The sequence below is a fragment of the Haliotis rufescens genome, unplaced genomic scaffold (genome assembly GCF_023055435.1).
Source record: "Haliotis rufescens isolate VD_foot unplaced genomic scaffold, xgHalRufe1.0.p SCAF_4, whole genome shotgun sequence".
NCBI classification, from domain to species: domain Eukaryota; kingdom Metazoa; phylum Mollusca; class Gastropoda; order Lepetellida; family Haliotidae; genus Haliotis; species Haliotis rufescens.
The window spans coordinates 15,971,905-15,999,694 of NW_025964112.1; the positions used below are offsets into that span (position 1 = coordinate 15,971,905).

At 39.4% G+C, this 27,790-nt stretch overlaps 1 protein-coding gene across 6 annotated transcripts in view; it reads left to right on the forward strand.

Moving 5' to 3' along the window:
• Positions 1–27,790, forward strand: part of LOC124140517 (nuclear receptor subfamily 4 group A member 2-like) — a 43,238-nt gene that overhangs the window by 10,538 nt on the left and 4,910 nt on the right. Inside the window, exons 1-7 of one of the 6 annotated variants that reach the window (XM_046508136.2) lie at positions 3,331–3,479; positions 20,147–20,307; positions 22,234–23,027; positions 24,131–24,314; positions 24,980–25,109; positions 26,824–26,984; positions 27,588–27,790. In XM_046508136.2, the coding sequence (XP_046364092.1) occupies positions 20,287–20,307; positions 22,234–23,027; positions 24,131–24,314; positions 24,980–25,109; positions 26,824–26,984; positions 27,588–27,790 (1,493 nt within the window). In that variant the 5' untranslated portion in view covers positions 3,331–3,479; positions 20,147–20,286. Of the gene's footprint in view, positions 1–3,330; positions 3,480–7,333; positions 7,660–15,202; positions 15,637–17,922; positions 18,332–18,872; positions 19,691–20,146; positions 20,308–22,233; positions 23,028–24,130; positions 24,315–24,979; positions 25,110–26,823; positions 26,985–27,587 lie in introns of those variants that run through there. The other 5 variants (XM_046508133.2, XM_046508135.2, XM_046508132.2 and 2 more) reach the window with 5 other exon arrangements.

Here is a 27,790-nt window from a genome sequence, read left to right on the forward strand (position 1 = left end):
AGAAAATATATATATATATATATATATATATATATATATATATATATATATATATATATATATATATATATATATATATATTCTATTAGGTTCATACGCACATTTAATACATTCAAAATGTCTCGCTGTGAAAATACCCCCACGTTAATGCACACCCATACTTTATTTGAAATTGCATGATTAACTATTTCCGCGTCTGTCTTTATACCTACATCGTTATGTTTGACCTATACACCGTGCGTGTGGTCTAGAGTTCTGAGAGTGTTAAAATATACATGATAGAATTTTTATGGCATTATACCAGTTGAAGTGTGTTTTCCCAGAGGAAAACTGTTCAATTTTTAATGCCTAGGCCGCGCATGTAAATGAACACTCGACAAGTTATGAAATATTCAATATGTTTGAATTTGATATTCTGAATAAAATAGCAAACATTGTGTCTTTAAAGTATTAATGTACAAACAGTCGTAGATGTTTTAAAGAAGAATATTTGGGAATGTTATAAACATTTTGATAACATGTGTTTGATGCTAGTAACTCGCATCATCTTTGAATAGTGCGGAGTATAAGGGTCACAGGGTATAATGTATCTCTGTATATGATGAATTATTGACATGACCACGTGACCACTTTGTTCTGCGTGACGATATTGCTTGTAAAACTAGAAAATTAAAAAAAATTCAGACATAAAAACAATCTTCCTGACCTGGAGGCCAAAAAGGAAAAAAAGTATTGATCCGTTTTCTAAGTCTCATAATGTAAAACTGTTAAATTTGTCAAATTTCTTTGTTTTGTTACAATACGTGAGAGTAATTGTGGTTAGACTGTCGCCAGTGTTTTATCTCTTAAGGAGATAAGCTTCTTTGTTTGGGGTCTGAAGTACCTGTCAGAAAGATAGTACGGAGAAACACTACCATCCCGGCCTTCGGGGATAAAAGAGTCATATCGTTGTGGTAAAACTGATGCTTTCAAGAGGTAATTCGAGATAGTGAGAGTGTTATTGCCCCAACGACCATTCACATATGTGACTAAAACATCTCTTAGCCGATAAGACAAATGCAATGAATTTGAGACCTGTTTCCTAAGGGCAGTGGCCAACTTTCACTGATAATTTGTAAAGAAATCCAAACAATCTACGAGCATATTGGGAGAGAACTCACTGACTTTCGACCCAATAACCGCCATATTCGTGCGCGCGTTCGAGGGAGTAAGACATAAGATGAAATTGTAAGACTTTTCGGCCGAGAAAATATTGACTTTGGTAAGAGTTCAAATAGCGGGCTGCACATGTAAGACCGATCGTGTACTATTTAACATTGCCTGTGGAGGGTTTGGTTCAAGATAAACGAAATGGTTACCTGTAAATGAAGGTATTTGTTCAAGACTGACATGGTGATGGTGGAGCATCATTAGAAAGGACGTTTCTCTCGGGCCAACTGTCAACTCTGCACACACACCAGCGCTCGGCCCCCTTCGCTAATGATATATAGATTTGTCTAAACAAACTGAATGCATTAATTGGACATTTCCGTCGTAGATTTACTAAAGAAAGGACATGAGATAGATAAAGTGGGCTATTAATCGGTCATCCAAATCAAGGAAAGCAAACTATTAAAAAAAATGAATAAATAATAGTACACGTACGATTTCCTCTTTTTGACATGACTATAGTTTCGCCGACATGAGTGGTACACAATAAATTCAGGTATGTTTTGAAAAATTAATTAGTATGTCTGATGGCGTCACTAGATTTTTATCTTGCCATGTGACAGGTCTATTGTCTTCTCGAGAAGTGAAACGAGATATGTTAAAATGACAAGACGACGTTTTGTAGAATTCATTTCATTAGTGAGACACTCGCAACAACGGGATCGTCGCGTAACGACAGACTAGGTTTTTCAGTATTAAGTCTTTCCGGTGAATTTAATCAGTCTTAACAGCCTTTGAAGTCCTATACGGCTGGCGATTCTGACAGGAATTATTACATGAACAAGCGATATTTCTCTCGTAAGGCTAATTCTCGTCTCATTTGTGTATCTCTTGAACAACGATAATGAGTTTTGTTTTGTAACTTACGAAATCAAAACATCTTCAGAACTCGACAATGAATTCAATGAACTATATGTGACTCGAATAATTTATATGTATAGGAAGATTTGTCAGAAAGAAGAATAAATTGCTATAAGGTGTTCTCTTGCTGATGCACCTTACTACCGAGACAATACATTTTCCCATCGCGCATTGTGTAAAGGGAATTGCTTGAAATCCATCGGAATGAAATCCTACCCGACTCGTTTTGCCGTGAGAGAAATAGCCCCGATTCGTACTTGGAATATGCAGTGGCGGGGGAAATAGGCCTCAAGATATCAAAAGGAGGGGTCTATTTTTCCGCGCGCAAGGCGCAAGACAATGGGAGGAATCCGTCTGGATTCTTGTGTGTGTAACTCCACACTGAGCGCGCACGTTCTTTCCTGGCAGTGATTGTTGTTTCAAGTGGTCCATACAAAATACCCCATACTAAATGACCAGCTGGGTTTTCGGCTTGAAAAATACTTTCTTGTTACGTCTGTCAAAGAAAATATTTATTTCAATTGCACAAACAGAACATGCGTTTTGGCCCTGCGTGGTTCTTGGTCAAAACTTGGAGGCATCGCCAACTACAAGATTTGTCCCTGCAGAGAGATTAGGCTCATTTGGCGCAAGTTGGTTGGTTAGGGAAATACCATGAAATGTATGGTGTGCTCTCAGAATGTAGCAACTGCGATCTTACACGATAACGTATAGATAGAGGAAATTTAAACTTGAAATTAGTTAACACCAGACATTCTTAGGTAACTATGGACCAAACAGATGGCATGGTCGAACAGGACATTATCGGTTAAAAGCCAGGTTTTCCATGAGATAAAGCCAGATTCTCGGAAGCTGTGGGAGTTTGAGCCGGACTATTGTATATCAAATAGGTGTAGATAGTCGGAAATTAGCAAGCAGCAAATATATTGATAGAAGTAGCAATTTAGCCCATGAGCGACTGAGCCGACGAGAGATAGCCGTTAGAACTGTAGAGCGTGCACTCGGGGCCGATCGATATTCTCTACCAGTTGACGGTGGTATTGAACGGTAGGTCGGGGATTCCTAGGGCTTCGTGGACATCGCTTGATGACGCACGTCGACGTCACGTTCGCACGAGACGAACAATTAAAGGGTGTGACGTCACTTGTTGCCGTAAGCTTGTGACGTCACGGTGTCACTTCGTTGTCTAGTTGTGGGCAGCGCATAACGTGAGTTAGATACCAGATATCTTTGAGGCAAGCCACAGTGCTACTCACTGTTGGCCATTAAATGCAGGTGAAAAACGCTTTTATTCAGCTAGATCTAGTATAAATGGCCAATTGACAGCACGGCTTGGCATCGTTTGCATCGTTAGAGGCGACTCTGTTAGTGGATACACCCATCTCTCCGTTGGAACCACATCCATACGGGTAATTTAATCGGACTTGTCATCAGCATCTACTCTGCAGTTTCTTTTATTTTTATTTTTTGTCAACAATATTTTTTTTTCCTGATTGCATTTAAACTTTGAGAACCAAAACCTAACCCTGCCATTTTCGTAAGAAGGATACTGTTTTCGGATTTGTTAGTATTAATTATTTATAACTCAGACAGCTAATAACTGTTATCTTTCTGTTTCGTTTGCTTGTGGTGGTTAATGCTTTTGATTTTCAGATCCGGGTTCGTTTGTGAGTTTACATTACGTTTTAGTCGTGGACTTTCAAGACAGAAATGACCCACTTTTGCAGCCTTGTTAGATAGGAATGCATCCAATATCTCGCACGTATTTCTCATTGGACTCGTGTTCTTCAATATTTGTTGAATTTCCTCGTTAGCAGTGTTTCGAGATGTGGTTTCGTCTTTCAATGTGTTGTAGTATAGAAGTTGGGAAGGCAGTCGGCATCAATCGATAAAAGCCGGCTGATTGGTCGTACGTGGTGAAGGAACTAACAATTCCTGTACTTCCATCTAATGGTATATACAGCACGTGAAACCGAACACACGGCATATATTGTATTTCACAATATCATTGTCAGCTGCTTCAGCAACTGTCTGTTTTTGACTTTACTACAGTTTCATCTGTTGAATTGTCAGGAAACGGTAAAGGAAGCAGGTATGTCACCAGAGTTGTCTTTGTGTTGTGCTTTTCATACCTTGTACAAATCTACGTTAACGTTTCCGTGTAAGAACCTTGCATACCTTCATTACATAAATGCAGCATCTTTACCATCTGTATCGATCGTGACGAGGGTAATTACACAAGGCGCATTGGGTAACGTTGTGAGTCACGTAAGTTGAACGTAAATTTCAAACAGGTGTCAGCAAAGCTATAAAGTGATTTAAATTTTTCTTAATTTAGTCATACTGGTTTTAGACGGTGCAGCGTCTGTACGGTATACCCTAACGAGGCAAGGCTTAGCTGGAATTATTGCACGGCGTTTATGAATTGTTACCCCTGTCGGTCGATGAGTGTTCGTCTGAAGCGTACGAGGGGGAGGGGGCAATTTCACCATACACGAGAAGAATGTCCCCTTGTCCCGCGCCGAACCAGGCGCGCGCTGCTTGCTCGTCGTCTCGAGCGATGTGTGGATGTCGGGACAAATCCTATCTGCTGCACGAGGGACACCAAAGCACTTGTGACTCGTCAGTTACAAAGGCTAGCAAAAGTGGAGGTATGCTTCTGATTTCGACGATTTAGGGCTAGTAGAATCTCAAGTTATGCGACAGGTGCACATACTACAACCGTGGCGTTTGGCAACGCCAACGTGCAAGTGTTTTCGCTACATGTCTGCGTCACCGCCTGCCCTAGGGTAGCGGTTCGGTTTGGAAAGCGAGACCGAGTCTCGTTTTTTTTTCTCTCTGTGAAGTATGTCGCGGACGGGTTTGCCGTCGTTTCTCGCGGTGTTGTGTGAATGTATCGCTTCCATGGCTAGTAGGCATTAGGATATGCATTTCACAACGCGCAATCTTATCAAAGTTAGTTTGTTTTCCAAATAGTTCAAGACAAATACCAACAGCCTTACCCTCTTTTAATAAACGAAAAACCTCATCTACCAACAAAGAAAGAATTCGACGTAACCCAATTGTAATTTTATTAAGAACTTATCCAACTTGATATCCATCGGCAGTTTCAGTTAGCGATCGAAGTTTCATCAAAGTATTTGGTGATTTACTACATCAAACTGGAGATAATTGAGACACGAGTATCTAATTATGAAATCAATATTAATCCTTTGACAACAAGCACGTGTATAACATAGAACGTATATGCAATAATACAGCCAGGTATTTGATAATTATAACAAATTAATATGAAATAGATTTCGGGTCCTTGTAGGATAACCAGTATTCATGCACTAGTACATTTAATACATAAGTATACAAAAGAAGCTTTGGGGCCAAGAACTGAACACGTAATAATTATCATAAAATTAACGCCACCTTTGGCGGACATTATCATATGTTATCCACTGTCACCTTTGCGCGAATAACTCATTATGGCCGAGTACGATGAACTGTTAAGACAATGTTAGTTTTGCCATCGATCTTGTTCCGGGAGTGTAGTTATGGCGTGAAGCTATTATAGCCAGAGCTGAAGATTGTGTTACGTTCCAAAGCCATTATTTCTACCTTTGCTAAACAAATTGCTCCATAATTTACTACCAGGTAAAAATTGCTTCCACGATTAAACGAGCAAGTCAAGGAAGTGGAATGCTTTTTCATATTTTCTCATAAATCATTATCATCCTGATTTTCAAAGTATTTCAAAGGCAGTAATCGGAGTTGATTTAATTCAGACGTAAGTATTAAAGCTTTTCTAAGAAATGATGAGGATAGAGGAACACGTGAATTGTATTGTGTGTAACAACGATGACATTTCTTAGTTTCTAAGAATAATTTGGAATTAATTCATATGACTGCACGTCCAATCCCACCGCCATAAGACGCAATGACGTCATACGTTGTCAATATAAATAGTCCGAAAAAGAGAACAAAAAGGCGGAGCAAAAGATAAAGTAAACGATTTCTTTTTTTAATTTCCATTTTAAATCAAAGAGCACTAGAAGATCGCGGTATTTCACCAGCTTGCTTAAATGTTGTCCAAAAGCCCAGTCACCGACATGCCGTTAATTTCTCAGAAACGTCTCAACTACTCTAGGAGTTTTTGTGGTATCGTGCTGGCCATTGAACGTATCCATTGAATTCCACCAGTGATTCTTATCATGAAATAGACACTATTTTGACTAGAGAGACGGTTTCCTCAAATCCTGTCCTGGATATCACAGTGAAACGAAGGAAAACCTATACTCGATACGAAAACAAGCATCAGCTTAGAAACGGAAAGAAGATAGGATGTGGCGCCGCAATTTCTGATACTAAGACATGGGCCCACATTTTTGCATCCAAATATTTGTGATTGGAGGAAAACATTGACGAGGGGGTAGTGCTCCCTACATTTCTGTGTGCCAACTTAACGCGATCGTGCTGCAAATCAAAAGGTATAGTTTCTTATTTCGGACAAAAATCTGCCAAGTCCTTCCGAATGTTTTCATACTATTGACGTATCGCGCGTCTATCAGTTGACGGCATGCAGATCAAACTCCATCAAATCGTTCAGAGGTGTCAAATGTCTAACTGTACTACAAAACGGCAAACACGTGTAACGTATACCTACCGTCTGCTTGTTTGCATGTGTCGTCTGCGGACGTGCGCACGTGCAAAAGATCTGCCACAAAAATCGAACTTTTCTGAAGGACGATCCATAACACGTAACCAAATCTCACGTCTTTACATCCCTAATCTATTGCCAGAGAACCCGCTTGAAACTTAGCGATTAATTTGCGACAATCACTCGTTCATATCGGAAGCTCTTTGTTGTGGATGTCGGTTCTAAATACAGAGGTGTGTGGATTATTGAGTGTTCTATGTGTTTAGTAACATGAGTAAATCTCGTGTTTAATATCTCCCTATGAATAGCTCTGTTATAATTCGTTCGCCGGTGTACTCCCTATGAATGTTGTGGCATCAATTCACAGATTTAGTGACTCCTCATCAGACCTGTGGTCAAGAGATGTCAGGACCTTCTTTAAATATGACCTTTCCCAGAAAGTTTTGATATTTGGTCAGTGAATACGTTTTCTAAAGATTTCTAACCCATTCAATCCTACTGTGTTACCTGTTTATGACATATGGAACATTTTGCTGACCAGATAAACCAAATGGACCAAGTTCGGACTTCGTAGTGTCCTCCGGTATAAGTGAGGACAGTGGACAGCGACCTTAGTTCACCCCAGCGCATGACCGACACGGCAGAGGGACGGCAGACTGCGGTGTGCTTCCACAGTATCGTCTAAACGAGCAAGCTACATGGCCCCATAAGAGTCGAAAGACGACGTTTAATTAACCGCGAGCAAACATCAATCGTTTTCGCTAGGTAGAAGCACCTGAAGCTTGTCAAATATAGCCGAGTAAGACTATCCTGCTACCTCACAGTATGTAGGTATGTTGAGACAGAGGACGTTTCCCTCGGCCCCTGCCAGTGGCTGACATCCCCCCTCATGTACATATGCCCACGGACTAAGCATGCACTTGGTGGAGACTCCGAAACTGGTGAGTTTTTTGGGGGTGGGGATTTAGGGAGGGGGTGCTTGGTTTTGGGTGAGGTGTGAAAGTTACACTTGCGAGGTGCGGGATGGGTTGAGTTGAATTGCAGAGATGAGGGGTGGTGTGTAGTGTAGTGAGGGACTGGGGTCATAGAAGTGATACCCGGACCCTCGGTGAGGGGGTGGGGTGGGGTGTGTGTCTAGGGTTGGGGAGGGTTGCTGCGTTGTGAATGGTGGGGGGAGGGGGATGGGGAAATAAGGGCAAAGGGCGATGCTTAGTCTGGGATTATTTTTAGGGGTGACGTTAAGTGTGACTGAGTGGTCGGTATTGATGGGTGGAGGGGGTAGAGAATCTTGGGTGAAACAGAATGCCATCGGTTATTACCACCCGCGCCATGAAAATATGGATTATGGCTAGGGGTGAGGTACGGTCATAATGCATAGGGGATGGACGGCGCGAGTTCAGATATCTAAGGGTTTGCCCCCGGGGTCTCATAGCGGTGTTAGACGGCCATCATTAGTGCCATGTCATGGAATACGGGCGTCTTAAACTACAGGCGTGGGAAGGGAGGTGGGGGTGGGGGTGGGGGTGTAGTAGATAGGCTATTTGACGAAGAATGATTCATATTTGATTGAATATAAAAGAAGGTGATGACGTTTAATAATATCGGGGGGAGGGTGCTGTCATTGTAAGATTTAATTTTAATATATATGTTCATTAAGAGATACATGAGACGCATTAACTGTGATGCAAGAATAAAATTAGTTGGGTGCCTCGTATTTGGTCATCTGTACTTCGAATCGAGTATTTTTTTGTCAAGAGCTCATGAATTTCTTGTGTAGACTGTGTGCAAGTATGTGCCAGTTTCAATGATACTTGTTCAAACAAGGTGCCACGTGAATCCCTTCAAACACCACGTTTTAAATTTCAAAACAAACTTTACCTTGTTAAAGTTGCCGATAGATTTTTAAGTTAAGTATACGTAAAACTAATTGAAACAAACAGAGGCATGGCTATTCATATAAGTTGTGTACATAGTGTTCTTCTCGCTACTGTGTCATATGGTCTAAAACGAGAACTCCGTTACTCCGGATTGCAATGTTACACGTATTCATTGCCGCTCTTAACCTATGAATGAATGTTGCACTTGTCAGTTCAGTTTCATGTAAACAGTACATCAAATTGTGGCCAAGCTACCTTTGATATGGAAACCGAACCTTGAGGCAAGCGGAGATCTATATTGAAACTTTATCTAATGGAGATTAAATATTTCGTTGATGAAACAAAATTTAGAATATGTTCTACGAGATACGATTGCGTCATTCCGGTGTGATGCAAATATGCGCCGATTTGCATAGATACGGCAACGCTGTAACCTAAAGGAGAGAAAATTGAAGTTTTTTACGTGAACAAAAAAACACCAGATCACGAAGCTGGTTGTATAGCTTCAAGATACTTGACTATAGACATCATTCTCGTACTAATTACGTGAAGAATATGAAACGAGTCTTGACACTTTGAGAGAGGGTATCAGTGAAACAATGATACGTGCATTGCTTTAGCCGTTATATCGTATTTCGAGTAATTACACGTCACATAGAACTGAATACTTTAGCGTAATGTCGCGGCCGATAATAAGACGCCTTGTTTCTATTGCTGATTTAGATTAATGTCATATAGATACTATTTTTATAGTTAGGGATTAAAAAAATATATTTTGAACAAAATTCAATCTGCCTAACATTAGAAAAGCTAATTTGATTTTCTGTATGAGTTTTTGAGCTGCAGTAATTTTGGATGTACACTCACTGTACTTGATACGCAAAAAGTATAAGTCTTGTGTACGAAGATTAGTTACAAAAGGTATTGGGTTACAGTATTCGTAAACATGAATAATCAATTAATCAACTGAGTTACTTGAATAAAATGTATTTTTAAGGATTACCTGAGTTCCCTTGTCGGATGAGGAGATACGTGTGTGTTGTGTTATTGATTGCTAACACACCTATGGGCTGCGTTGGGATGCTTTTTAACACTTGATAGTAAAATCTTTAGTTGCTACAGAGACCATGCTTCATTCACACATTGCGTCCGTCACATCTGCCTCACGAACGTAACACCGCACGTCAAGGTAGTCGAAAACATACAGATAAGGTATACGTCATTATATTTAGGAGTTAAGTGAATGTCACATAAACATGTGTGCACATAGTTTAGTTGATTGGAGTTTTGTCCAGCTGGTGATATTTTATACAAAGTTAACAAACGTTTAGGTTGAATTCATTTCGATCTTGATCTGGCGGTATTTGTACATGCTAAACATTTTCTAGATAAAACATGGACACATTAGTTTTAGACATTCATATCATTGTCAACAGAATCTCGCTGACTAAACGTTGTCTCTGAGGATCTCATTCATGACTACACTAACTGAGACAACTTTTAAAAAATCTTTTACCATAAAACACGTTAAACTGACGTTTTCATTTACCTGGGTTGCTACAATTTCATAAAATGTCCCTATACGGGGTGGTTCATTATCACATAGGAACATCCAACAAGACCTCTTTCCATGAGGTGCATGATATTGTGGTAATATTGCTGAGTGAGGCGTTAAACAACAAACAAACAACCTTTCCGCCGAGTCCTCAATCAAGGTACTGCATGATACAACACGACGATGAAACCCGTTTATATGATACGTACCCAATGAAATCGTAATGAATAACGAATCGTGGGTTCATGGTAATGCCTCATTCATTACATATGATGTAGCCAATAGAAATCTTCCTGATAGACAGGTTACGGGACTAACGGAGTTTCACAGTCCATGTATATAACTGTGATTAATCTATTAAGCTCGTTCGTTTGATAGTTTGCCTGCAGTTATCTTAAGAAACAACATATATCTATTAACGGTTAGGAACATTTGCTTCGGAGAAAGTTTAAACCAAACACCAAAATGTAGACAAACATTTGTTCTTCGACAAAGAGGTCGGACAAGACAAGACAAGACATCCTGTTTCGGTGTCGTTTGACCTGACCAAATCTAAATCACGAGTAAGGGTCATGTTATCGGGACCTCGAAGATGACCTGTTGGTAGCACACATTGCCCAGTTTGTATTCAGTGAGAGATCCCTCGACGTTGTTCATGACTCGGGAGGGCGGAGGCATCTTGCTGGAGGTAAGTGTTGGCTCAGTGGGGATAGCGAACACCGCCCACCACCTGCATTACAAATGAATCTGGACATCATCTGTCCTCTTGACCCTGTTCGTGGACCTTGGGCATCTACAACCGTGCATCTAGAAGCTACAAATGACTACAATACTACTTCTATCGAAACTTTGTGAAAGTTTACAACTACCTTCTGATACATCTCATCCCATTGTCTGCCAAATTTCAAGGGAGGAAACTGATAACGTTGACGTGCCACAAACTCGACATGTATGAGAACGGAAGTAGGTTTGTGGTGTGTTCCTCTTCCTTGTTTGCTCCGAACCGGCAACCGCTTCCCTTGAGTGCGTGATAAGACCGGGTATATCTCCGCAGGATATAATGCAGGTCCCCCTATCGAGCCCCTTCTGCCCCTAACGAGCGACTTTGGGTGACATCGGCTCTGAAAAACACATACATCGTTGGTAAATTGACCATCCTGGCAGATACGAATACTTATCAGAGACCCTCTCGGATTCCTGTGCTGGGCCTTGGTTGGCAGATGGAGCCGGGTGTTCTGTCTATGGCGTTCATATCGGCTAGTTACTGCCCCCCTGCACTTGAAAAATCACAAACCGATGAAGCATTGGCTGTAAGTGGATCCTGACATTGGTGCCTGGGTTGAAGTTGCTGGTCCAAGACATGCGACCGTCTCGTCCGTCTCCCCACAACGCGCAGCAATATCATGGTGCTGTGCGCGATAAAAATATGGCCCTGGGTCTAACTTAACGCCGGTGCTTACGTCACGAGCTTGAAAGTGACGTCACTGGAAGCGGGAATAGATTTCCTATTGTTGTTTAAGTCGTCACTCGGCCTCCGTATTGCCTTATTGATTGACCTACCATGAACGTCAAAACCTCAGTACGGAAGCCGAGTTACATAGATCTTAGGCGCTGAGATCGATTCTTCGCCGTGACGTCGGAATTTCTGATGCCGTCTCGCGCTCAGCGTGCAATTGTGACGTCAGTCAGACTCTAAATTTAACTGATCTGGATACAATTGGACTGCGCTGCAATGAATATAGCAAACCATTGTGTCCAAGAGACGTCAGATTTAGTCAGGGAAAACGCCGATCGGGAATTTGTTGTTTTCAAAAATAGTAGATGGCCTTTATGTAAACAACGCCCTCAATATTACAGGCTTCATTTAGATTAACAATTTCTGCGATGAAAGTCAACGGACAACCCGCATGCCTATATAACTGGCGTCAGTGATATGGCGCCTCATGAGCGTTGTCTTTGTAAGATGAGGAAGGTTTCTGGTTGACTCCTGATGCTGGTCCATTGTTTCTGTGTAAATGAAACTTGCTGTATCAGATTTCTCAAGGCAGAGGTCGCTGCTCATCCCCCTGTGACTTATTAAAGCTGTCGTTGTCGCTGCAGTCGTAGTAGTCGTAAGATGGACATCCACAAAAAACATAGAAAATTACTTTAGATTGGAAAAACAATTTCTATTATTTTCTTTTTTCAGTAAGTTATTCTTTATATTATTCATTTAACACCTGGAACGTCCTATAGAATATTTGTTTTCTATTTCCATGACGTTTTCTTAGTTTTAATAATTAAGCTCTTGAAACACTGATATGCAAAGAATAGAATCTGAGCTCTTTTTACAGATACATATATGACACAGATGTTATGAATATGTATACAAATGTGATCTTAAGACGAATCTTGGGTTATGAAGTGTTGAAGAATGAGCAATATCTCAGCCATATAGAAATCGTTATAATGTGCTTATTCATCTTCATATCGTCTCCTACGTCATGACCTTATCAGGTACTTGTTCGATTTGAGTTTAAAAAGAAAATAATGCATGAATGATTGGTTCACCATTTACTGCATAAACGTCGGGTTGTTGGGGATCAATAAATCGCCATTTTGGTAATACGAGTGAAGGCTTGGATATATCTGCTTCTCAGAAGTAATCTGCGTTCTAACGTTACAAATACTCTTTTACGTATACTTAAAATTGCTTGACACGAAAATGACAAGCCAATTCAAAGTTATAGAATTTTCATTTTAAACGTTCCCAACAACACGAATATAAACAGAGATCTCGAAATAACGCAGTGTACTTATGTCAGTTTCAAATGACGTTTTCTTTTAAGGAAACATTTACATTAATATAGATGAAAATATTTAACAACATTTATTATGTAGGGTGATATATAAATACAAACGAATTAATATATAGAGATAACATAAATAAAATAAATTAAAATGGTTATAATGTATCCGGTAGATAATAAGTCAGTATAATTTACTTATAGAAATGGCTATGCGATTTTAATGAGCATTATTTTAAACAAATGAGTAGACATTGATAACAATGTTACTATAATATATTAATGCAAAGGTTCTGGTTTACTTGAAATAGATGTTTAGATATTATTTTGAGTTCTCAAGGGAACATCGCCTTTGCTTGATGACACTAGTGTCACTTATAAACAAATCACCGGCAACAACTATCTTGAGAGGCGGTCAATCATGGTCATCTTGCAGGGAAATTATTATTTTTCAACAACGGACAGTGAGAAAGTAACAATCGATTTAATTACACCCTTGAGAAAACGTCATACTCATTTCAACTTTTAGGTCTCTTCCAATTTGAAGACAATACTCATCCTTTTTTACATATGTTTGATTAAAATTAATCTCAAACCAACAGGTTAAATAAAAGAGACAAAACCCTTTCTATAATAATATGAAGTCTCTGCTGAAGAACACCATACTATTTCTGTAACAGAAAATTAACCTTATACAGTTTCATTTAATTTCTCACATATCTTGAATAATAGCGTGAAAAATATGAGTATTTTAGGGCGAACATTGTGGTTCCTAAAAGAAGGAACCTATCTCAAAATAAAATGTTCCAAGTGCGCCGACGCGATAAATATAAGTTTGTAAACAATCGCTCCACCAACATGCCGTGCTTTGAGGAACAGCTGTTTATCAGAATGGGAGAAATGAACCAGGGTTTCTAAACAATATTGCCTCACCCACCGCACGTGCAGACCTCCTTGCACGCACAAGGTACCTTGCATCCTCCGAAATTTAAATACTTTTTTCAAAAAATATCTAGAAAGTGTGATTCACATTGACATCGCCGCCGGAAAGGTTACTGTGACACACGACTGTCGTCTACCCCGAATATGCTTGTTTATTTTAGGGGTTATAAAATGCTTATTGTTCCGGTGCACGTGACGACACTTTCATAAAATGACGTGTATTTTTAAACATATTTATGATAAAATTCTAGTCATTCTTCTTTCATCTAATGAAATTAAAGAAATGTCACCACCGTTGTTTTTTAAAAGAAATTGTTATCCTATTTGTGAAAAGGACCGATTAATATTTCAAAGTAAATAATACAACTTTCCACCATTTTTCACACCATGCATTTTGTTAAAGAATGTATGCTTTTAAACAATTGTAACGGTTAATTAGATGACTAAATATAGTATGTTCTCCGTTGATTAACTGAAATATATCCAACAGTTAAACTTGCATACACTCACCAGTGAAGAATCATCGTCCTCAGTAGCATTTATTCCAACCTTCCAATTCCGGAAACACATGTTGTTTTCGTACATTTTCACGTAAATTCACTAAAACAAACTATCCAAAGTTTAAAATGTTCAATGGGGTTGTTGATAAACAAACACGAACGAAATCCAGGCAAGTAAACATAAACAAATCACATTGAAACTTGATAACCTTTGCTTGTTGCAAGTAAACACCGTTACCAGTTATTTATGATATCCAAACAGCATAAACTAAACATAAACAAGTCTTTGATGCGATTCACAAGTAGGATATTCACACAATGGAAGCCAACAAGAACTGGTGCTGCATGTATTCCTGAATACGTATGATTCAGCCTCTCAAATGTCGCCGATAGCCATTTTGTAGTGGCATTTGCTGTATCCAAAAGGTCGTGTGTTACAAGAAGAGCCATACCGTCCCCGACACTATCCCACTGTACTCTGATATTCTATCACTGACATTTTCCTATCAATTTTTCCAATTAAAGATTCAGAAGTGAGCGAGTTTGTCTGATTTCCCAAGAATGTTAATAGTATTGAAAGGTTTTAGGACCTACACAAACCACCATGGTCAAGAATGGGCTTGGAATTCATGGTAGTGTCTTTCTGATTGCAAATGTCAGAGTGGTATTTTGAACTCCAGGTTCTGCCATGGAATATCTTGTTGTAGGAGAAGGTCTCACTTGGTTTCGGCTGGCATTCTCAGACTTTTGAAAGGTGACAAAATGTCATGAAATGGTTGGTGATATTTTGAAGGCTTATATATATCATGAACTATACATATTGCGGCACAGTTGTCGAGAGCGGGAGAGCTGCTTGCACTATTAATGAAGGCTTGGATAAGGATTTACTTGTGCTTTAACTAGCAACGGTTCATTCAGAAAAAAATGTTTTGGATTTGTGTAACACGATAGATGAAGCTGTTCTCATCCTGTTGTCATGGTGAATCGTCAAGATAGAGGATACTTTGTTTCCATTCAGTTGTCCAGGCGAACTGGATGAAATCATAAAAAGATGAAAAATATTGTTTTTGTTAATTCAAATTTGAAAGTTTACAGCATAATGTCAGAGATAAGGGAATTTGTGAACGAGGACATGCGAGGCTGTGGAATACTGTTGAGCTATCAGTTAGATGGAATGTTGTTGTCATCATACACGTGCATCGAAGCAAGTGAATGTACGTGTTTTTTCCAGGATGAAATCGTCACTTGAGAATGTGAGGTTTGTATTACATCACCTGATGGTTGGTTTGGTGAACTGAGTCGTGTGATCAAAACATTTCATTGAACGCTATTGGATATTCATATGATTTGTCATATTTGCAATGTTTGTTTACAACTCTTAGAACAAAATACCAGAATCCCGATTCCTTAAGAACAGTATTATTACTGTACATATTCAACTGCGTAAATATTTATTCGCTCTGTCCACAACCCAGTAAATAGTGTCTTTAACATATGCATGGTGTAAATGATTGAAATGATTGAAAAGATTCACGCGAAGTAACACAGGTCAACCGCTCAAAGTATAACTGCATGCACGATACGTTCACAAATCATTGTTGATATGATTTATTCAATGTAATTTAAAACGTCAATGCAATGGAATAACTATTCTTTATTATCTGCCAAAACAGATTCCATTTGGCGTAAAGGACAAAATAGCTGTGAAAATTATATGAATGGGCCGCTGAAAATCAGTGATGACACCAGGTGTTCGCTAAAAGCATTATCTTTTCTTTTTGTGTGATGAGCTAAATATAATATCAGTAATAGCTGCTACGACATGGTTCAAATTGTTGTTGCTATTTGGTATTCTATTCGAATCAATGTTATTCCATTACATGGTTTGGTTCATATACAGTTTAAGTAATAATTCAGAAAAAATATGTCTAGTTAACAAAGAATGTCGACTTCATGAAGCTACTGTTAACGAGGCGCATACGCCCAAACTACATACACTAAACGGTTAAACTAAACCGACTTCGAATACTATGATTATCATAATAGCGATGATTGTATACATTTACATATCTATAGGATCCGTGCTTGTTTTTGTAGTTTTGAAAGCGAGTCACTCTTTCCATTCGAGATCTGAGTGATTCTGAAATGTAAATACGTTCCAATTGAAAACGGTTCATCAGTTTGAATTGTTTCCGGCATGAAACGACCACACAAAAATATGACAACTTTGTGATAAAATCAGGGCGAGAAATTAAACAATGTAAGACCTTGATATGTAGATAGTTCAAAACAATGAGTAAAAGACATAGTTCCACTCGGTGCCCCCGAGGGCTTTGTTGACTCTTTATGCTCAAGTTTCATGTCAGATTTGGAGCGTTCCCAGATGGATATACTCGCCCAATATCATTTACCATCATTACTATCCTGTTGTTTAAATTTTCCCCTCGATCACGGACGTAGATTTCAGTGGCGGAGGAATACTCAGCGTAGACACAACTGACATGTTCGGTCATTCAGGGCGGGTAACTCTACTGCGAGAGCGGAAATGAGGGCGCTTGTTTCAGCCAGTTAGGTGACTAATGATCCTCTACTGGAAGCTCCAACAAGGGAGACGAGAACGATTATCCTGCCTAATTTTCGACAATCAAATCGTTAATAATTAATTGTAAACTGGTACATTTGTCATCGTTCCATATGTTATTTTCACCCTTGGCATTTCTCGAGGAAAATTGGCCCATGTGCAGTCGCAGTACAAAGTTTGTGTGTAGTTTGGACGCTTTGTAAAGAGAAGTCACCGAAATGTCATCCTGTGTATAGGGACTTAACCAATACATCAAGCTATAAAACGTGCAACTGATAAGCCCGCCGTTATGCTTTGAGATACGGGCGATGGCTAACGGGCATGCTAATTGAACGATTTAGAAAATTAGGTAGGATCCCAGCTTTCAAAATGAAATTCAGCACACAACATTTTACAAAGCCGGGCTGAGTGGTTTCAAACCTATTTCTCACTGCTACATGACGGTGTAATTCTTTTCAAAATAAACACTTGTGTATGAATATTTTCAAAAGTATTTCATTCGGTTGAAAAATTGTGATTCTTTTCTCTCAGTTTAAGTCAGTGAAGCTATTGATGAATGTATGCGTGAATGGGTATTATTTAACTGATTATGTAAATAAGAAGTTTCCTGCATCGTATGTCGACGGAATTGATTGCCATTGCAACTGGCTCTTTTGTAAGATAGAGATTTAAAACTGTAATGACAAGATGTCACAAAACTTGCCTGAGAGAGAAGAATATATGATGTGATATTATCTCTCCATTTATAACATAGTTTGGGGTTCATGCAATTGCTCCGAAGGAGTCCGTACGCGCAGTCAGTGCCTGCTCAACATTAAACCATGAGAGAAAAAAACGATTTTAGCGCATATAATGGTAAGACATTACTAAAGACATCTGTTTATATCATGTTTTGAAATGTTGAGTTAATGGAATGAAAGAGAAATGAACGCAAACATGTAAAAATATTTGAAATGAATTAAAAGTTTCGAAAGTATCCCTGTGATAGTATACTGTAAAGACAAAGCAACCAACACATTCACAGACTGAAACATGGAAACGTTGATCGTTGATCGACCGTGTGAATTGAGGCTGATATCAAACTTGATAAACCGAAATAAAACTTCGAGCTCAGAATGGCCCACTGCATTTAAGGGCTCCTCGCCATATGGAGCGTTGACAAATTGAAGTGGAGGTAATAGTGTCGAATTTCTCCAGGACGATATCCACTGCAGTGAATAACAAAGCTTCGTCCGGCGTTCTGATTGGTCGAAAACATAATAAGAGCAGTCAGGAGTTTTGCAAACTATTTACCAAGTTAGCTGCAAAATGAAATATAGAGCTTTGCTATCAACATTTTCTTCCTACAATCCGACACAAACTGCGAATCAAGGTAAGGTTAGTTCCTTTGAAAAGCTGAAGCAATATTTAGAATATTTGAAAACAAATAATAACTGTACCATGTTATCAGACCTAGCACAGCATATGTTGCGGACATGTGATGACGACGGATAGCGTGGATGTTTGTTGTCACTGATAAACGAATAACATGACTTATTGTTTAGTTATGAAGTTTATATGTATTTAATAGTTTAATTCATTTTTGCAAAGTATGATTGATGTTTTAAATTTAATAGCTGATAATTTTTAAATGAATTAGTGTTTCTTCAAGTTTGTAATTATATAACGCTAAAAAGACTATACTTACGTTTAAGTTACATTGGAAAAATGTTTTATACGCAACGATTAATGTTCATTTATTTAATACATATATCATCGTGTTTGCGTAACTCATAAAATTTAATTTTATCAGTTAGATAAGTGATGCCCAGTTTACGATTTTTAGTTTATATGTGCGTTTATCACAGTATAATCTGACGTCAAATTGCAATGTGTTTCCTTATCAAACGTCACCTATTTTTTTGTTTTTCACAAGAGTTTTAAGTGTATGTGACAGTTTGTATTTTCTTACGTTCAGAGAAACATCGTTAAAAGCCCGGGGATTTGTTGTTTTTTTCATTGACTTGTTCAAAGACGAGAGGTACACTTCGCAATTGGTATGTTAAGTGTGCGTGTTTGGTTTTTGTACATTATTTGTCTGTATACATGTCTACAATATGTACACAAGAACTATCATTTCATGTTGGTTCTTCCACAGGTTGTTTGGAAATTGGTTGTGAATAATTTAGTTTTGTCCTTTAAGCATACTGCCGTGTTGGTTTTAGTATGATATTTTTTAAATATTATTGTTTCATACTTTATATGATGCGTGTATTTCTAGAAGTATACCATACTAATATGCAATTTCGTTTTAGAGCGACTTTAACACTATCATCATTTCCCGACAATCGTTTATACCGTTCATTCAATTAAATAGCAATCGTTGAAAATTGAACTTGACCCCAGATTTATATTTAGTGTTGACACTCATTAGTGAGGCACCCGTCGTTGCCATTCGTGGTTTGCTGGGGTAGTCGACAACCCGCCCACCCGCGCGGGAGGCGCTCCCTGTAATTTTCTCGTGGTTTATAAATGAGGAATCATTCAAACGAGAAACTCCGTTCATCGTGGTAGCGCATCTCTCACAGGATCTTTCGTCAGTCGGGTTGTTTTAAGCTTGCCCCGGGTTAGCTTGGTAGCTCGGCTCTCGGTGAAACTCGCACTGGACTTTCATTTGTCATAAGCAACCATTGTGGTATGTTCTCTGCCGAGATACATTGACATCTCTGTTGAAACTTTCGCCTCGGACCAGGTAAACATCAACCCGCTAGTTCACATTCGAATTTAGATTCTGCTATTTCATTTGTTTTGATTTCATTTCAAATCATCTCTTATGTGACCCTTTTAGCCCTTTCCTTTTATATTTTATATTACGTGATATGTATGTGTTCTTGAGTGAACTGAGTATTTATATTTGATTTTATTCGATTGCAAAACATTTTTCGTTTTTGATTTTTTCGGTTGTTTGACATTTGGATTTGTTTTACTTTATTTGCTGTTTGTTTTGTTTATTTAATTTCAACTCCGTTATTCTCTTCTTTTTCCGTAAGCTACCCTTATGCATACTTGAATCTGTAGGACGGTGTTGCAACAGACATCTTGTCCAGAACATAGCGGCAGCCGAGTAGTTGATGAACACGATTTAATAATGCTGGATTTGGAATATCGTCTACAAAAAATACAGATACCATGTTTTATGATATTGCAGGTCTCTCGACGGAGGTGTCCCGAGCCTCCCCACCCTTAGCGCCACCCACACCGGTGTCAGCCACATACCAACTCCCGTCCCCACAGACGGGCCGAGATTCTACCCCCGGGACGACAACCACAGCCAGCCTTGAGAAGCCAATGCTTCTTCTACAGTCTCAGGTACGTTCTTCTCCGCTTCACCGTCCATCTTCTTATTCCGATTCAGGGTGTACTCTAGTATCATCATTTGAACATCATGTGAATATAACACTGACTAAACGAGTTTGAAAGATTTCGATACAAATCACGGTACAAAATATGCGCGCTCGTCTGTTTATGTTGTGTCGCCTTGAACAAATGTCATGGCAACTGCTATTCCAAAGGGTAAAAGTGTACACTGATGCGTGTATTTTAGGTTGACGAAAAGGAATTAATCTCGTTGTTGTAGGCTGTGTAAAGTTGGCGCGAACAACTAAAGTACAACCAACGAATGTCCGTTTACGATTGGCGTGTATTAGTTTCTGGGTCTGTTTCGTTCACTGTTATGTTTCACGTCTATGTTAAATTTCAATTTTCACATTGTGCTCTTAATTGACAAAAGTTAAAGTGCATGTTGATTTTAGGTACATGGTTTGATTCGGTATCTCACAAATATTTAGAAATAAAGATAAATTGTGTATATTTTATTACTATATCATTCTGATTTTAACAACTGCAGACATCTTGATATTACTTGATAGATTCACGGAAGGAATTAACATCATGTACTTTCATATTGTAGATTGAATGTTTCAAATTATTTAATTGAGTCAACGAAAATAGTTAATATTTGTTTCATATAAATCCAAAAAAAATATCACGAATGGTGGGAATCTGATTGTGGCATTCTTTTCAATATAAACATTACTTATTTATAGTCTCATACACTGGTAATTGTTCTATCATAACGCACTTTCGTCACGTGTCTTGGGTGTTCGTTACTCGAGAGCGTAAGTTGCAATACGTCTTTATCGCAGAAAACCAAATACACGAAGTAATCTAGCGAACGGGTAATTGCTGTTTATTGTATTTGCGGTAGCAATATGGCCTATCATAAGCTGTGAATCACTGAAGTCTGTTTATAAGACGGTTTCCCGTTTCCTATTTTAATGAGACCACTTTATTATTCATAGGGCCAAAACGTCACACACGAGAGGCTTCGAACAGATTAACAGTGCTTAATTCCTTCTCCCGATAAAATGGACTTTTGCCCAGTTAAAATTATGTTGATCCGGCTCGTGTCATAGTTGACCCCAATCACCACACATGGCATCGTGCACGTGTCGCACGTGCATCCCTGTCACCAGAACAACACGTCTCCTTTGATTGGTTGATATGAACAGATTGACTAAATGTCATGGATACCTGTCCAATCAACAGTGCCGTTGGTTGTGGCTATTTCTAACCTCGCTTTTACAACTGATACCCTGCTTTGAGCAGTTCATTGCTATTCTTTAACATATGGCAGGGTTCCGCCAAGGACCATTCCTTATTCAACGATTATTCTCAACATTTGCAATCATCGTTTATCGCCGCTGGCATCTTGATAATTCATCAAGTGAAAAACCACGACTGATGTTGCGGTAATGAATACCGCATGTCTTTTAGAATTTGGTTTTACACTCGTATTCATATCGGCAAAGTGATTCATGATTGGATCTTTTTATGCATTTCAAAAGTCATTGGCATCCTGTCGAATTTGGTAAATGCAACCCCTAATTGCTAGTTTCTTTATTGGTGTCCTACTTGATTAGAATGTGACATTAAGTTACTTGATCACACTGTCAACAACTAAACGGTTAAGTTGGAAAGTTTAATTCAGGGTAAACCGCTAACTTTATTAATATGACTCAACGGATCGAAAGCTAGGCATATTTGTAAGATGGGTTTGTTCTGAAGCTAAATAATTCAAAAGTAAGGATAATAATATTTGCTCAAGTGGAAAAAAACCGCAGAAATGATTTGAAATGTACGAGGTTGCTGTTGTTAACTTGAGATATCACAGTTGTTATGCCTCGTCTTCAGTTTCAAGGATCAATTTTTCATTTTTATTCATTTTTATTTCAGAGTAACTACGATTCCTCGCCTGGGATGGGAGGAAGCCATTTTGGCGGGGTGACATATTCCGGAAGTGTTACTCCTCCAACAACAATGGCGGATATAGGGGTATTCTCAGCCTCGTTCTCTCTACCGCTGCACGATTTTCAGTCGGATCCGGTGTATGCAAATGAGGACATATCTACGGAGACGTTTGCACCCGGATTTGAAGGGAGCCAGTCTAGTCTTGTTGGGTACCAGTCAGATGACCACACGCCTCAGTCAACCTCCACCTACCCGAACACGTACAGCTTCGAAGGCAACTTCGCGCTTCAACAGAGAGATACGACTAAACCGTCGACCTACAGCCTATACTCGGAGCATTCGTCATTAGCGCATGAAAAGTATGGAACCGCATCAGTGCCATATGAAGAAGGTTTCCAAGCTTTTGGTGGTAGTGACACAGAATATTATCAACAAAGGTTCTTGGAAAACCAGAAACCCTTCATGAAACAGTCGTATACTGACAGCACAGATATCTTCACACAGTCGCACATGAACTTTTCTGAGCTGGACCATAAGCAAGCCCTGTATCATTCTGGTTATGATGGTACTAGTCCGTATAGTACGGAAACGCCAGCATATCCAGCATTCTCGTCGCCATTCTATGGAAGCCAAGGGGTGACAAGAACGAACTCAAATTTCACCTTTTCCAGCCGTGCTGTGCCTACCACCTATAGGGGAGATATTAGTATTCAAATGAGTGGACAGCATCTTCAGCGACGTCCATCCCTCACCATCCCAACACCGCCAATTTCTGATGGGTAAGTTGGGGTAAAACAGTTCTAGTCCACCAGTAAGTTGGGGTAAAATTGTTCTTTTGCACCGACTCTACGCTGCCTGCTTGATGGCAGTATAAGACACTCCTGTCAAATATACGGAAAGGCGTTCCCCTTTAAGAGACCGATTCAGACCCCGAATCAATGTCGAATACCTTTAAAATAATTCTCTTGTACCTATGTGCGTTTTGATATCATTTTCGACCGATAAGTACATAACTTTTCTGATGATCAAATGAAAGACTTTTATGAATGGAAAATGACCCCAAATGTAAGCAAATTGTCAAAGGGCAAACATATTGCTTATAGCATCTTTACACAAATATTGCTCTTTGATGAACACCAATTAGCTTTTATAAGGTGTTTTGTCCCATGAAGGTATCAAAAATATGTTGTCACACATTTCTCCCACACCAAGTCATTTGTCGACATCACGTAAACACTGCCTAAGAATTGGTCTGGACTGTGACCGCACGAATCATCTAGCAGCTTATTGTTTTGCTGGGCTCTAAGAGGATAATGAAGCACCTAAGGCAATGTTAGGCGTCTCACAAGACATCCTTGACATAGAGCCATGTTGCTTCTGGCCACGTTCTAATCATCAACGCCAACACAAGGAAAGACGTGTCTTTACAAACAATAATATGGGCTGCACTGGAAGAGCTGCAGCACCGCAATCTTCACCATGTCAAAACAACAAATGCATTCTCTAAAAGTTCCAGACGTAATTAATTATACAATTCAATACTGGTGTATTTTTGGGACTTGGGAAGCAATCCTGTTGTATATGAATAGCTTTGATACATTATACTCATTAACAGTTATCTGTAACGACAATTCATGTCTATATAAGGATAAAAAATAGAAATGCTAGAAATCGATAGTTAAGCTGGCGCACTTGGTTTTAGTTAATAATATATATTCCCCCCGAGATAACATGTTTGGTGACTCTTAAGTTCGAAATATATTCCATATATAAACTTTGTAACTGCTTATTATTATTTCACACAATATATATTATCTAAACTTTTCAAGGCTATTGGATTTTAATTGAATATTTCATGTGTCAGTTTATTTTTTCCTTGCAGCCTAGAAGTTCAAAAGTACCAGCTTCAGTCCCCTACAACTCCCCCTACCCCAGGATCCTCAAGGTCGTCCCCACCCCGCGATCAGCCGACAAAGGAATGTCTGCTGTGCGCTGTGTGTGGTGACAACGCTGCGTGTCAGCACTATGGCGTCAGGACGTGCGAGGGCTGCAAGGGGTTCTTCAAGGTAACTGTTCTGATTTGAATAAGACAAGCGCACAAGCGCAAGACCGTGCCCGTATGTGCTCGTGACAGGGACAATCCCGGGACAACATTATTTGTCGAAGCCTGTGTGCGAAATCAATATAATCTTGAAGCGCTCGTTAAATATCCTGTTTAATCCTTGTTAAATTGCGTTCTCAAAGTGTCTGACTTATTAAACATGGTAGCTATATATCACATATGGTACCACGATTATTAACCACTTCTCCTATTCACAAAACAAGTTATTATGTTGATAAAACTTCGTTTTTTGCATACACTTAAGGACAATACTTGTTTGCATGAAAAGAGGAGCGTGGGTTTTGCAAAATAAGTCTGTCAACATCCACTAACTGTAAACAGGCAAGACAAAACACTGTTGATGTAGCCTTAGAGAAGAGATATTGTCCCTCATTACTAGTTTCAATAATTCCGGAGGCAGTGAAGCACCTTGCGGGACTCCACGTTGACGTAAAGCATACGTCACGGGCTAACCCCTACGCGCAGGAAACCAATGCAGCGATAGTCCATGTCTGATCCCCCGGGTGTTACAGTTGCTTCGGCAAGATATGAACCATCTTTAATGTTCCCCATCATAAGCCACGTTCACTTTGTGTCCCCCAAACTGTAATGACTCTGTTTGCCTTACAGCGCACGGTGCAGAAGAATGCTAAGTACGTATGCCTAGCTGACAAGAACTGCCCAGTGGACAAGAGGAGGAGGAACCGATGCCAGTTCTGTCGCTTTCAGAAATGCCTCGCCGTCGGCATGGTGAAGGAAGGTCAGTGGACTCAGAACGAGGCTTCACGTTCAATCAATCCTTTTATTGATCAACGTAACGAAAAAAAGCATCTTTCAAGGACTTGCGGAATGTAGGGCTTAGTGGTCATAAACACTACATATGTAGGTGTTGATGATCTGTGGCAGTCCATTGTAGTATACAAGGTTACATTGCGGATTGGAAACGATGCAGCTGAAATATATGTAAGAATCGTTTTGAAGGAGAACCCCGAGAAAAAGATTACAAATCAACATTGGACGTACGTATGTGTAGAGGCCAATTGATCAAATTCATAGTTTTCAAAGCATTGGAGAACATTGATACACGTGTTTATTCTGATAAAAAAGTATTGATACCTCTCGGTATTAATTTTAATGGGACAAACAAAATCTTTCTTGTCTCATCTGTACATTTATATTAATAATGACCAAATGCAGTTAACCTCCAAATGAATGCTGGTTAGGTCTTCAACATATGTGCGTCCTTATCATGAGAACGTATCGCTTAAATTACTGCAATAACACGGGAGTCTGTTGTCTTAGATCGGAGAGGCTTTTATTCCAATGTAGACTTGATAGATCCGGCAGACTACAGTCTGATACTCGTCCCGAGCGTTGAAATCAGCTCAATCCTATCAATTTTCAAAGTTGTCTCTGTTTTGTCCATAAACATGTCTTAACATAGGACATGGGATTAGATACGAAGTTGGCTCGATTGTACATGCATCTATCCCCGGTTGTTTCAGAAATCATAGAGATTCCTTTGGTCATAGTTTTTTTGAGTTAACGGCTACATCGGAATGAAATATTTGGGCTATCGTGCAGAATGGCCAGGCATTAAACGTTGTATCTATTTGTGCTAGTGGCATTTTCTTGTAAAATATTTACACTCTTTGTGACCCATCAAGTAGCTCTTGAGATAGTAAGAGGGAATTAATGAGTGTTTGCTCAAAGCACGAGCGTCAAGGAGGCCCTGTCATGTTCGTCTGTTACGCACGCGGGCACGTGCCCTGGGGCAGACGATACCTTGCGCATGTGGCGGCCATCTTCGGCTACTCGGCATTGCCCGGCTTGAATGAATCAGTGCCAGTTAGTTTGGCCACTGAGAATACATATGGCTCTCTACATGCGTTATGAAGAACATATACTCGACTACTTTCCCTCAACCCTTCGTTATCTTCTCCAGATTATGGCCGTATTTACTTCGATTGGGAAGATTCTTACGCACACAACCCATGGGTATTGTCTTGAAATTGCCAAGTAGTACATTCGCTCACAAATTCATAGAATTATGCTATGAAATGATATACAACAAAACCTACTCAGTTTATTGCCTTCGATACTCTTTGAAATATTAAGATTCCTTTAGTACACATCACTCGTTTGTTGATTTTGATAATTTCAGCGATGTATACAAAACGGTTGTATTGTTTCGCGGTATAGTAATACTATGCATCTACATATAGTACCCAATTAATGTCTCCGACTGTCAGTACTATTCACGCTACAAGAAACCACTAGATCATTAACGAGTTCTAATGTATGGCATAATGGGCCTTTGACATTTCCGTCAGGGTGATAAAACTCTAAACAGCTCGTTAATGCCGATTTAATGTTCGTAATAATGCACGGGGAAGTTAACTGCACGTGTATGGAGAATTGCAGGATATTTATAGTAAAATTACTTATTTTCAAATAAAATCCTTCTGTTTCAGTTGTGAGGACTGATAGTTTGAAGGGGCGACGTGGACGACTACCCTCCAAACCAAAGTCCCCCCAAGAAAGCCCCCCTTCCCCACCCGTCAGCCTAATTACTGCCTTGGTGCGCGCGCATGTTGATACATGCCCCGACATTCCAAATCTTGATTACAGCAAGGTAGGTTATTAACAGTTTTAACAGTAAATAATGCCTTTTAAAATAAATTAAAAAATAAGTAAATAATTTTTTGGTGAACCGAACCTCTTTGAGGATTCTTATCCAGCATTGTAACTCTAGTTATTCTAGTGGTATGTCCAAAAGTCTGTGGATTAAAACAACTTTTTGGGGCAACGCTAAACAATCACTCGCCAAGACTCATGAACGGCAGATAATGTGGTTATGGCGAACACGGTACCTCGCTTAATGCATACTTCCCAGTAAACAAAAAGCTCATAACAATAGAGACCTCTTATAAGTTGTTCTGTTTCGCTTTCTAATATGCAAGGGTGTAACTTTAGCCATTTGATACCCCTGATATAGCTGTCTGTCATTTGAACATTTTTACGCACGTTCTTGCAGTTATCACTACATAGGGGGACATTTGGTACATTTTCATCGTTACTAAATCCGCCCCTTTCAATAGTTTCAATAGATAATGTAGTGAAAAAATCCGAAGTGGCGATTTGGACGAATATTTTAGGCTCGCAGTTTAACATGAGGGTAGACTATCAACATGCACCATGCCCCATGCCCCAGTTGACATCATGTCTCCCCTTACAGTACAAAGTCCCTTCAGACGACGAAAGCCCGACCCCCCAGGACGACAGGATCCGTATGTTTTACGATATACTCATCCAGTCTGTTGACGTACTCCGGGGATGGGCGGAGAAGATCCCTGGATTCTCGGAACTCTGCAAGGAGGACCAGGAACTCCTTTTCCAGTCTGCAACACTAGAGCTCTTTGTCCTCAGGACGGCATACAG